Raw genomic sequence first — 12996 nt, 5'->3', positions numbered from 1 at the left:
GCGAAGAAATTCCCAAAAAAGAGAGTGTTGTTAGTTTGGTCATCGCCCTGGTTCATTGCGGAAGATGGTGTCCAATAACCATCCAAGCAGTTGGAGTGAATTGTTATATTGCGAGCCGTTTTAAGAGTGATAAGAGGATATTCAACGTAGAAATCCCACTTCAGCATGATTCGTGTGACTATGGTAGGCAAAGGGGTTGCTCCACTTCTGGTACGATTAATCGAATTCCAGAGATACCGGATTATACAAAAATCGTCTCGTTTAGTTTGTAACACCCATAGTAGGTGGAGAAGAGTTTTGTTTATTTCAGATGTTTTGGCGTTGCCAACAACATTGTTTGCCAACCAGTGGACCACAGCTAGTTAATTTTTTTGTAAGGACTTGTGACGAACAATATGAAGTTTGTCATGGAATTCACCATACTAAATTGTTGCAAGCATGAGTTGTCGCACAGTTTCAAAAGTTGTTTCTTGAAGATGAACTTCAGGATTTGTCATGGGAATTTGAACGACCTCAGAAATGAGTTCCCGAGTTAATTCATGCTGCCTTCCATTCCTTAGGAAAAAGAATTTACCGTTGTGGAAGTTGCTATGTTCGTAGAACATCATAACCCTTTCGGGAAAATGTGATTTGCGAATAACGATGCAAAAGAGGCACCCAACCTCGACGTATGATTTCAGTGTCGAAAAAGGGATGAAATAGTCCTTCAATAAAATTTCTTTCAAAATTTTGCTCGGGCACTATTACTCGCCTATTAGCCATGGAAAGTAGAAAAGAAATAGAATGATGGATATGATGGAATGAAAGGGAGGTGGTTGTAAGAAAGAGTCTTGCAGCCAAGATATAAGTAGACGTGGATGAGGATGGGAATGAGTTGTGAGATCCGGATTATGTGGGGAAGGTCAAGACAAAAAGCAAAGGATACATGTGTTTTTGTCTGAATACTCTGACGTGGAATTCACGTGAAAGTGAGTGGTTTTCAAAGTGGGTCTTTTAACGTCAGATTCCCAAGATAAAGAACAAGTTGTGCAAAAATATTATAAAATACGGAGGAAGGTGTCACAATGAAGTTAGACCAACACGTATTTTCTACCTAGGATCTCAGAAAATAGGTCGTTTAACGTCAGATCCCTAAGACGGTGATCAAGGCTTTCTTACTGAGGTAGAACATATGTAGGAAGGTTTCACTGGGTAGTTAAACCAACACATATATTCTGAAAAGATGTATTGAACCCCGAAATTAAAAGCTGTGGAGAGCTGAAAGAGTTGCGCGCGCTACTGAAATAGTGGCACACGCTACTTGAGTTGAGAAATATCGTAGAATTTATTTATTTTTATATTATTTATTTATGGGTTTTTGAGTTTTTTATTTTTATGATTTTTAATGAGGTTATTTGATATATATATATATATATATATATATATATATATATATATATATATATATATATATATATTTATTTATTTTTATTTTTTGTTTATGAGCAGGGAAAAATACAACTAATACACACACAAGAATATATACATTGATAACGTCTCAAAATAATTCATACCTTGTACAAATTATTGAGGAATTATTACAAACATCACACATATGTACAACAAGAGAAAAAGAAAGAAAATTACATGGATCTAGAGTTCATTAACTAGAACGTGACGCAAAAGTAACAACATTCATATGACACAAACGAAAAGAGTGAACAAGAAAACAATTTTTGCATCTTCAATGTCTTGTTTATACATCTGCTCTAATGGATCCATAAGATCTAACTGGGAATATGAATAAAGATGAGGAGGAAGTATTTATGGTGGAAAATCCTAAATTTATAGGAGGGAAGAGAGAGACGTTGGGGTGTCCGTTTTCAGACCGTTAAGACGACTGTTGAGATATGAACGTTAGTAGACAGACGTTAACTAACGATCATTAACGGGGGGGGGGGGGGGTTTCAACTGTACAAGGGAAGATTAATGTGTTACCATCACTGTTACGGCTATTGAACTCTTTTTCAATCGAGATGATCCTAGACAACTTTCATGTCGTCTCATAAACAAACCTAATCTAGCCAGTTAGTGGCTTCACCTTTATGTTTTGGGGGATTTACTGCTCAGGACAATACCATCCTGGACCTTGCTAGGAGCGTGGCGAACTAAACTACCCTTATTACATAAGGCTTATCCTCAAACTGCCTCTAGAAGAATGAAGATTGCATACTTCCAGGGGTTGGTTTGGGTGGAATCCATTGCCCGTGTCCCTAATAGGTAAACATATGACGACCTACACGAAATCTTTTTGTGCGCAGCAATAGCGCAAAGGTGAATTGTAAAAGACACGAGTATATACAATAGGAGTCTTTTAACGTCAGATCCTTAAGACAATTCCCATCCTATGGGATGAACAACGTGGCGGTGAAGTTGATCTCGCTCTGCTGGTGTGAGGCAAATGTACACCTTGTACTGCCAAGCATCTCTGAGTGGTTGAAGACCGGGGCAGGAAGGCGTTTGACAATGCATACACCACCCCATCTTTCGCACACGTCGTTTACGAGCAAAAGAGCTACGACCTTGACCTATCCGAGATTGGTGAGATTTACACCAAATGATGAGTTGAATGTCAGTTGGAAAAGAGTAGAAAATATTAGAGAAGGAAGAAAGGGAATTTTTGGGTACCCATCTTGTACCAGAATTCATGTTTGCTCGATTATCAAAAGACATTTATACTCAGTTCTGAAATAGAGTTGTTGTGGACTAAGGCTTCGGCACTTGCAACCACACACTCCAAGATAAATTTAGGAGAAGAAAAGAAAGGAGGGACTAGGTACCAAAATGGTGCACTCCCTTTATATAAGAGTCAAATTGAGTACACTGAAAGAAAAAGATGAGTCATTTAAAGTTAGATTCTCTAGACTTTAATTCAACATGTGGGGTCCTAAAAAATCAATACACAGCTTATCATATATCAACAACCGAAAAAGTTGTGGATCTGTCCAACTAACACGATTTTCACCCCCAAACAGATTCAGACACCATGATTTATTACTTCGAGGTTTAGTAGACTGAGAACCTAAATGAGCGTGCACTTTTGTTTTTCTCAAACGCAATGGGATCCATGTAGTTGATGGTGAGAAAAAAAAAATGGTCGGAAAGAACATGCAAGAGGTAGATATTTTTTATAAGGTGGAGACAAAAAGAATGAGACAGTGGGTTTAGCTCTAAACTCTTTGAAGGAGTAGGTCTCTACAACTATTTCACATTTGAAAATGAAATGCTCCTGTGGTTCGTTCTTGGGGAATGCGTTAGTCTCGCTAGAAGGATTGAAAAACTCGTGAAGTACCGGAGAGGCGAGAAAGTCAAGTGCAAACGCAACGTTCTTTTTAAACGGAGGAGGATGTAAAACCTTGGTGGTAGAAAACTGGAGGGTTTCTAGAGATGGTAATGTGTTGGAATGGCGTTTAGCTAGTTCCTGGAGTTCTATATCCATAGAAACTGACAGATACTCGATGCAGTTTTCAATTAGTGGATCAGAAAGATCAATTGGATAGAGGTTTAGAAATTCCTCCTCTGTTATGTCTTTATAAAAATTGTGATCCTTATTTTCTTCCACCATTGGTGTTGAAACCAATGAGGAAGGTATGACATCATTCGAACTGTCGATCATGTTTATCTCTTCATCCAATGATTGGTTTATTTTAAAGACGTTAATCTCAACAGATTGATTCCCAAAAGACAATATTATGAATCTATCACAACAGTTGATGATGGGTTTTGCAATTGCGAGGAAGGGGCGCCCTAAGATGATAGGAATGGAATCGGAAGCAACTTCAGTGTCCAGAATGACAAAATCAACCGGGTAAGAAAAATCTTGGACCTTGACAAGGACGTTGTTCACAATGCCTTTGGGATATTTGATGGAGCGATCTGCTAACTGCAATTTTATGGTAGTAGGTTTGAGATCATGGAGACCTAACTGTTGGAACAAATAATAAGAAAGTAAGTTGACACTTGCTCCTAGATCTAAAAGTGCAGTAGTGGTATACTTGTTTCCCAAAATACATGGAACAGTGTATTTTCCAAGGTCCTTTTTAGATACATGTACAGTTTCTTTCTTAGCTTCAGGTGGGTGAATATCTAGCATAAAGATTTGATTGTCTATTGTTCTGTCAGATGTAAGAGTGTAGACCGCATTCACTTCACCCTGGGTTTGATTACTGGTACCTGGTGCATTGTTGAGTTCAAAGGCTATGTTGGTGGGCTTTGGATTAGGAACCGTTTGTCCAGAAAACACGCCTTACGGAGTTTTGTCTTAGGCTAACAGCTGAAGGGATTGTTAAATGGATGTCAGTATTTGAGATTGTTGTTGCATGTAAGCCAGAAAGGTCTTGCTTGTCTTGTCTGCTGAAGGATGCACAGGTGGTGGTGCAGGAACGAGGTCACGATAGTTGTTGATGGGTTGTTGATCTGAGAAATTGGGATTTACGGGCACAAGGCTGTGGTTGAAATTATAGTTAGAAGAACTCATAAACTATGTCTGTCCTTGTTGGAATTGCTGATTATATCATTGTTGATATGAATTGAAGTTTGGAGATGGCCTAACGGGTTGGTTGGCGAAACCTGGAGGTCCTTGTTGTTGTTGGCTGTTACGCCAAGAAAAATTTGGATGTTGTCGCCACGGTGCGTTAGGTATGTTGAAGGCACAAACTTCTTCAGGTTGATATGGCATGGATTCATAAAGCAACGGACAAGAGAGTTCAATATGGGCTAGGCTCTAATAAAGATAACATGGGGAACTATTGACGTTCATGGCTTGTTCCGTTTTTCTATCATTCATCTGCACGGAAAGAGCATCTACTTTCATGGTTAGGGATGCAATCAAAGTTTTTAATTCTAAATTAGGTTTGACTTCAAACATAGATGTGGCTTTTGGAGGAGTGACGTGTGATAAGTGAGAAGAATCAGTTCTTCCCCAAGAGGTACTTCGCGATGCTTGCTTTTTAAGGAATTTGAATGTTTCATTAGCGCCTTTATCCAAGAAATTACCACCGTTCATGATATTGAACGTTTCTTGTTGATGTTCGCATAAACTGTTAAAGAAAGAACAGACGAGGACACCAGTGTCGAGTTGGTGATGGGGACATTCGAGAAGAAGATCATTGAATCTTTTACAAGCTTCCGTAAAGGATTCCTGAGGATGTTGACGAAAGAATTGAACTTCTGAAGCATCTCTTTGGTTTTCTTTTGAGTGTAGAATTTAATCATGAATGATTGTACTAATTTTTCCCATGTGTCGTAAGAATGAAGTGGTTCGCCTGCTAGCCAGACCGAAGCTTTATCGGCTAGGCAACAGTAGCAAGACTTGTTCATCGAAAACGTTGGGATGATGGAAATTATTTAGGACTATCTGGATCCGACGAAGATGATTATATGGTTTGAAGACGTATGGCGGGATTCGAAAGTCCACATTAAGGTCTGCAAGTTTGATACAGGAAGAAGGTCCTTCCTTTAAAGCAGTGTAGAAGTCCGGAAGGGGCTTCTCAACTATAGTAACCGTTTCAGCCATAACTAGAGGAGTTAATGGCAACAGATTCGCTTTTTGTGGTTTAGTGTCAGAGGAAGAGCTTGTTTGAGGTGATAATTTACGTAATTGCTTATCGTATTTTCTTCTACGATATGTGTGTTCAAGTTCCTTATTAGTACCAGACCTTAATCTCATGCAAGCATAAAATTAGTTAAAGCATACAAAGAAAGAATTTTTACGTGATTAATTCAATTACGTGAGAATGAAGATGGACAACGTAAGCTTAAGCCTCTGCTAATGATAACAGTTGAACAAAGATTACGTTGGTATAGACAAACAGCCAGGTCACTTGACATATTGAGAACCTCAATTTTTGCAAGCTTCCTAGACACTGTTTGAATATGAAATATTTTATGATTTTTTTTTCTTTTTTTTTAACGTAGTTTTTTTTTTTTTTTTTATTATTCACGAATTATACCAACAAATATTGCAATACAACACATACTAAAACACAAGTTATACAAGGTACAAAAATACGTAGCATGCAAACAACTTATCAACAAATTTTAACATGCGACGTAAACACAAATCTCATATTACGAATATGTTTAGACAAATCAAATTATAAGCATGCTATATACGACAACTCACGAAATATGCATCTGTTTACACAATATATACGACATTAGTTAACGTATGTTTTGTATAAATATTCAATTTCGTCAATACTCATTAAGATTGCGAATGTCATATAGAGAGCAGCTTTGCCCCGAAGGGCTTAAAAACAACTTATCCAACTCGGATTTTAACCTTTGTTGGAATGTTCTAATCTTTCTTGACAAAATCGAATACTTATACAAAACATCCAAACCATACATACATACATATATACGAAACAATCTAAATCATGCATACAAATACTATAATACACACTATTATACGTATACAAAGTCTAAAAAGGTTATATCATGCAAGAAGTTACTCCTCTAGCAAGTGAGTCGAGGAGTGGTAGAAAACGGAACCTGAAAAGCATCTCGCAACTCCACCTTATAGATATAGAAATGATTTCGGAACTTCCTCGCAAGATATGGAACACTAATATCCCCTCCAGGAACATATTTCACTGCCTCAGGTAGGCAGTGATATTATATGAATTTTGGAGGACTTGACGTTCAAACATGGGAATCTAATTCCCCATAACAGTAGCAGGCGCAACTCAAAAACAGCTACTACAAGTCGCGCACCAACACTGTTAAACTGGGGGACTCGCGCACGCCACATTTTTAGTTACGTCCCACGACTGAAATATAGTGCTAGATAAGAAAACCTGTGACAAAAAAAAACAAAACAAAAGTTAAAAAATAACAGTAGACAAAAATAAAGTAAAAAAAAATAAAGAGAAAAAATGGAAGGGAGAGAAGAGAGGGGGGGATTCCCCGTAACGTAGACGAGCTCCATTGTCGTGTTTCGATAGATGTTAGGATGGTAGCGGTGCCATTTGATAAATATTAAATTGGACTTTACTCCAACTCACACTTAAATCAATTACCTTACTCTCGATTCATGTTGAAATATAGTTCAAGTAAAAAAATCGTCTCATGCCTAACATTGAAGCACTTGTTCACAACTTAGCTAGACTACTAAAGAGAAATCTTAAATGAGAGAAGGCTTTAGGTGGAAATTTTTACACTATATTTTACTTTTTTTAATTATAAGTTACAAAAGTTACCAATAACAAATTTATTCTAAAATGACTAAAGAAGATAGAAGAGAGAGAAGTGTAGAGGATTGATTTGCCATGTGCTTCAAACTACTATTAATAAAAGACATATTTCAATTGTTAGTTTTCATATTCACTTTGATGATCCCTATTAGAATTTCTAAATCTCTAAAGAGATTCTACTAGCATGAGAGATTAAATTAGCACCCTATCTTTACAGCACTTCTTCAACCTCTAGTTTGTTTTCCACTTCTAACTATTTTGTAATTGAAGTAAAAATCAAACTTGTTAAATTTTAAGCAATTGAATTATATCTTCATTAGTAGAGTTATCCTCACATGGGTTTATCTAACCCTCCACAAAGGATGAGTTAGCTCATGGTGATATAACTACAACTAATGAAAAATGAAGAAGAAGAAGAAGAAGAGAGTGAAGGGCTACAAGGCCACAAATCACAAGTAAATTGACAAGTTTATTTAGAACACCACCCCTCCTATTTATAGTTTCAAAGGAGTGAAATAGGTGGCAAATATTACATCTTACATTTTCAATCCAAAGATTACAAATTAATCTACTATTATAATAGAATTTATTTAATCTAAGTGGAGAAAGTGAGTGAATAGTAATTCCCATTACAAGATAAATAATTAAGAGTGGTTTTTGTATATATTAAGTGGAAAAAGTGGGTGATTACATAAACTTCCACTTAATGACATCATGATGAATAGTAATTGGATTTTTACTTTGTCTTGGTTCAAACCTGTTTTAATTCTCAATCCAGTAAATTGATAGAGCCTATATACCATTGTGTAGAGCTTGTCGCGCTGATCGTTTTGACAGGTCACACGTCCAAAACGGAGTTTGGAGTCAAAAGATATGATTTTCTGAAATTTTGTTGACTTTTATACAATACTTGACCAGAGTTGACCCGGAATTGACTATTTTGACCAGGCTTCATTGACTTGATTTAAGCTTCCAATGGGCTTCTTTTGAACTTGATAAAAATGCTTTGTTTCCAATTAGCATATTCACCTTGTTTCCATACTAAAATGCCGATTTTGTTGAAATTTCATCGTTTACGTATCGAAACCTGCAAAAACATGAAAATACAATTAATTTGCATTTATTACACACATAATTAACTATTATGTAATGTCTCTATTGAGTTTATATTACAGTTTTGGGTGCTTATCACCGAATATTAAACCAATTTCAAGCTGATATATATCGTAATTTTGGATATATCTTTAATATCTTGATATATCTTATATATATCGAACTCTGCCAGCATCAAAGAGTTACTAATCTCATTTAAAATAGGCTTGCTAATCAAAATAATATATATAGCCCATTTCCTAAAATGACTTTAAATAAGTACCAAATCTAAAACACCCACAACTTCACCTACAAAATGATTTAAAATTTAATCTTTGGTGCATATGATCTACTAACCATAAAGAACATCTCTACAAAAATTTAACTTGTTTGACAATTTTTAATATTGACAAAAAATGATTGCAAAAACTAGACATTTCTGGACTATTAGATATTTTTTCAAAAGTGGACAACAATTTTTATCTAAGTTAAAGAATATCAAACGAGTTGAATTTTTGTAGAGATGTTATTTATAGTTAGTAGATCATATGTACAAAAGATTAGGTTTTAAATCATTTTGTAGGTAAAGTTATGGGTGTTTTAGATTTAGTACTTACTTGAGGTCCTTTTAAGAGCCGGGATATATATATATCGATTGAATTCGTTTGACTTTTTGACCCATTATTTTAGTAATATCTCTGACATTTCTGATATATATAGCTATATATCAGCAATATTTCCGATACATATCAACAATACAAAGATATTTTGATTGGTGACCAAAAAAATTAACAAAAAATAAGCCAAAAGACCCAATTTCCAATTTTAATCATAGTCTAGATTAACTGGGTTTTGAAACCATTGATAAAGACATTTTTTGGCTTATAATTACTAAAAAAACCATATTTAATTATTAAAAAGAATTGACTTTTTTTATTTTTTACTCTTTCCAATTTTACCCTTCTATGGTTGGTATACATTGACGCGATGCGTGCATATTTAGATAAAAAAAAAGTGGTATCATCGACACTTGCATGCATACCATTTTCTTTGTGATGTTTGATATGTACTGATGCCTGTAAATACCTCGCACACCAAGAGGTGGTATGCACTGATGTCTATGCATACCACTATGCATACCTAAAGTGGTATGCACTGACACCTGTGCATACCAAGATACTAGTCTTTTTTGGACAAAAGTCAACTATTGTCGAAATGAGGATGGGTTTTTTGGTTCGTTATTTCGGAATTTTGTCATTTTCAGTTTTGTCCCCAAAAATTAATATCGTCAATATATCGATATATGTTGGAATTTAGGCCCTCCGATATATCTCCCGACATGGATATATTTGGCCTCGAGTAAACAACAACGCAATCATTTCCATAACAAGGGATGAAGAGAACTATTTATACAAGGCAGTACAAGGTGTTAACCCCTACCATCTTCTTCTCATCTTATAACCTAAAAAGTAACTATAAAGACACGGTCATAATGGATTGCATATTTTGAAGGGAGGGGCAAAGAGCACACCTTCAACCAATGTGTACAGAGCTAACCACCATCACCTATCTCTGGGAAACTGGTACTGATTTAAGGTGTCTTCTATAACTTTGTCATGCTTCTCTTCCAACACACTTTGCAGGCTAATGACTACATCCTTTGTCTTCTTTAGGATGTTGTTCTCATCTTCAATCTCTAACTTTTGCAGGTCATTTTGTGAAGAAGTGAGGCTAACACCAAGTGCAAACTGGGCAGCGGCTGCCTATTGCGAAGAAGTCAGCCATCTTCTCTGCCCATCTTGCTGCATGGCATCTTCTCTATCCAACTTGTTTTCTTCTCCTGTAAGTACTAAGCTCCGCAAGTAATGAGCATTTGCAGTTCCAGTGCTTTGAACCATCTTAGAGAATGCACTCGTTTCATTTAACAAGAGATGCCGAGGTTCGTCAAATTCCAAAACCTGAAGAACAAAGTCAAGTGTTTTCACATAATCTAGTAAAAGCCGGTAATACAAACTAAGCTCGCAAGAAATACAATTACAACCTGCAGTATAAACCTAGTTCTATACATTTATCTGTCTGCTGATTCAGAAAAGACAGATCTCAATTTAATTATCCATAGCCATACAGTTTATGCAATTCACAGGCAAGGAAAACCGCATCTACAAACTCTCTCAGCTTATCCTTGTAATATGACAAGGCAAATTCCTTTGCATTTATAGTCAAACGTGGTAAATAAGTAGAAACAATGCTCAGAAGGCTTTTTGCCTAGGACATTTGCTAAGCAGGTTTCAAGCCATTATGCATCACACATTCACATGCAATTATATTCCTCTGGATTAATGGCAAGTAGGAAACCATTAATTGGATGAGCAAGCAAGTTTAAAGCCATGATATCATACCTGACCAGCATCAAGCAGAAGAACCCGGTCACAGTCGATGATGGTATTTAGTCGATGGGCAATAATGAGCATGGTGCATGACTTGAATTCTTCCCTAATAGTTTTCTGAATAAGAGCATCGGTTCTCACATCAACAGCTGCCGTTGCTTCATCAAGAACAAGAATCTTTGATCTCCGAAGCAAAGCACGAGAAAGACTTAATAACTGTCTTTGTCCAACACTGAAATTCTCTCCTGCCTCAGAGACCTTGACAACACAAAACATCAATGGTCGTTAGACGTGATTGTTTTCAGCAAGAATAGAAAAAAAAGATTCATATTGTCCATGTGGTTATCCCGTCTGTTCAATCCGCTACATACACCTTATGGAAACAAATATCAACATACACAAACCCCACAACCATGGTACCCTTCGATCCTAAATGACTCCACAAACTAGACCAGAATATAACTAGATAATAGAATCTTCTTTTATACACTTTATTTTGTGTACTAATGATTTAAATCAGACTAGTACCTCAGCATCGAGACCCAAAGAATTCCTCCTGATGACATCTTTTAGGTGTGCCCTCTCTAACGCCTCCCAAAGGTCAGCGTCATTGTGCTCATTGAAAGGATCAAGATTAAACCGTACAGTACCTAAACAACAGAAAAACAACCATATATGAAATTGCTTGACCAATAGACTTTAATATTGAACACAATTTCTCATCCAAGTAAGGCCCATTGTCTGATTTTAAACTTTCAAGATTGGATGACAAGTGGGAAAGAGAAAACAAATAGCAAACCAAACAAATTTACGAAAGGGAATAGCTTACCTGAGAAAAGAATCGGTGATTGTGGTATTGTTCCAAGAACTTTACGTAAATCTGTCAGACCTAACTTTGCAATATCACAACCATCAATCCAAATTTTTCCTCTTTCCAGTTCCACAATCCGAAATAAAGCATTGAGCATGCTAGACTTCCCTGCCCCAGTTCTCCCAACAATTCCCACTTTCTCACTTGGAGATACTGTAAAGGACAAGTCATGCAGAACGGGTGGAAGTTCAGGTCTGTACCGTAGAACAACATTCTCAAACTGGATCAGTCCTGATGAAGGCCATCCAGGTGGGGGTCGGTTGCTTTCTATAACACCTGGAGCCTCAGATGGCAATTCTATATATGCACTGACCCGCTCAACAGCATTCAGACTATTCTCAGCCACACTTGCCATTCTGAGGACAGCAGTCAACAAATTTGTGATATTTAATGCATAACTAAGAAGAAGACCCATAGTTGATGCAAAAGCCACCTGGTCATCGGCACGCTGATTTTGCATGACAGCAAAGGTTGCTGTTAACCAAATCATGAGGCCTCCCAATGTTTCCAAACGGACCACAAGCCAACGATTCGCACTTATGTTCACAAGGGTGAATCGAACATTATTGTCCATAGAATTCCCATTAATTTTAGCCATCCGGTCATAGGCTTTGTATGCACGAATGCTCGATAAACCATTTAAAGCTTCCCCAAATTGTGCATAAACAGGAGATCTGGTTATGGAGTCCAAGCGTTTTATTTCACGAGCTGTGCTCTGCAAAACACAAATAGTGATGCAATCTTAATAAGTTCCTAGTTACAAGTAAATTGTCAACTGCATGACTATATTCTTCAACAAATTTGAGGAATCGAACAACAAAAGTTGGCAATGAACAAGCAACCAGGATACATAGTTGTACCTACAAACATGGATTCAGATATCTAGATCTTACATGTTCCATGAGAGGGGTTTTTGGCAATCAACTGTCTTAGTTACCAATTTAACATAGAATCGGTCACTTCAATATTACTCAGTTTAGAAAATACAAATTAACATTATGTATATATGTCATTGAAATTACAGTATAAGAAACTAAATCACCACTAAAAGAAAGTGATACACACCTGGTAGTAGAGGTACGCAGCATAAAACAATATCAGAAGTGGCATTATGGCCCACAGAGATATAGTGCTCACAATGCCTATCAGCACAAAAGTCGATAGAAGTTGTGACACTTGGCTTAAGAACATATTTACAAACACAGCAACGTTTCGATCAATATTACCCAGATCCATTGCAAATCTATTGATTATCCGTCCGAGCGGATTAGTCTGGAAGAACACCATAGGAGCTCTTAAGATAGAGTGAAGCATGTCATCATGTAGCCTTTTCGCAGCGTAAAGACTTGAAGTGGTCAACCAATATGAGTTCGTCAATGTCACTAGTACCTGAACCCACATAAGATTTTGA

General features: G+C 36.7%; 1 protein-coding gene across 2 annotated transcripts in view; it reads right to left on the bottom strand.

The window, feature by feature from the left end:
* Window positions 1–7687: 7687 nt before the first annotated feature.
* Window positions 7688–12996, bottom strand: part of LOC147514918 (ABC transporter C family member 2-like) — a 34302-nt gene continuing 28993 nt past the window's right edge. Inside the window, exons 22-27 of one of the 2 annotated variants that reach the window (XR_015209736.1) lie at window positions 12651–12974; window positions 11544–12300; window positions 11243–11364; window positions 10727–10972; window positions 9859–10285; window positions 7688–8322 (exon numbers count right to left, since the gene is read on the bottom strand). Coding sequence is in view for 1 of the 2 variants with exons in the window: in XM_086585518.1 (XP_086441644.1) it covers window positions 10091–10285; window positions 10727–10972; window positions 11243–11364; window positions 11544–12300; window positions 12651–12974 (1644 nt within the window). In the remaining variant the exon portion in view is untranslated. Of the gene's footprint in view, window positions 8323–9687; window positions 10286–10726; window positions 10973–11242; window positions 11365–11543; window positions 12301–12650; window positions 12975–12996 lie in introns of those variants that run through there. The other variant, XM_086585518.1, reaches the window with a different exon arrangement.

Source organism: Coptis chinensis, chromosome 2, assembly GCF_015680905.1.
Source record: "Coptis chinensis isolate HL-2020 chromosome 2, ASM1568090v1, whole genome shotgun sequence".
Taxonomy (NCBI): domain Eukaryota; kingdom Viridiplantae; phylum Streptophyta; class Magnoliopsida; order Ranunculales; family Ranunculaceae; genus Coptis; species Coptis chinensis.
The sequence above is the reverse complement of the archived record's forward strand: the minus strand, read 5'-3'. Positions and strand labels throughout refer to the sequence as shown.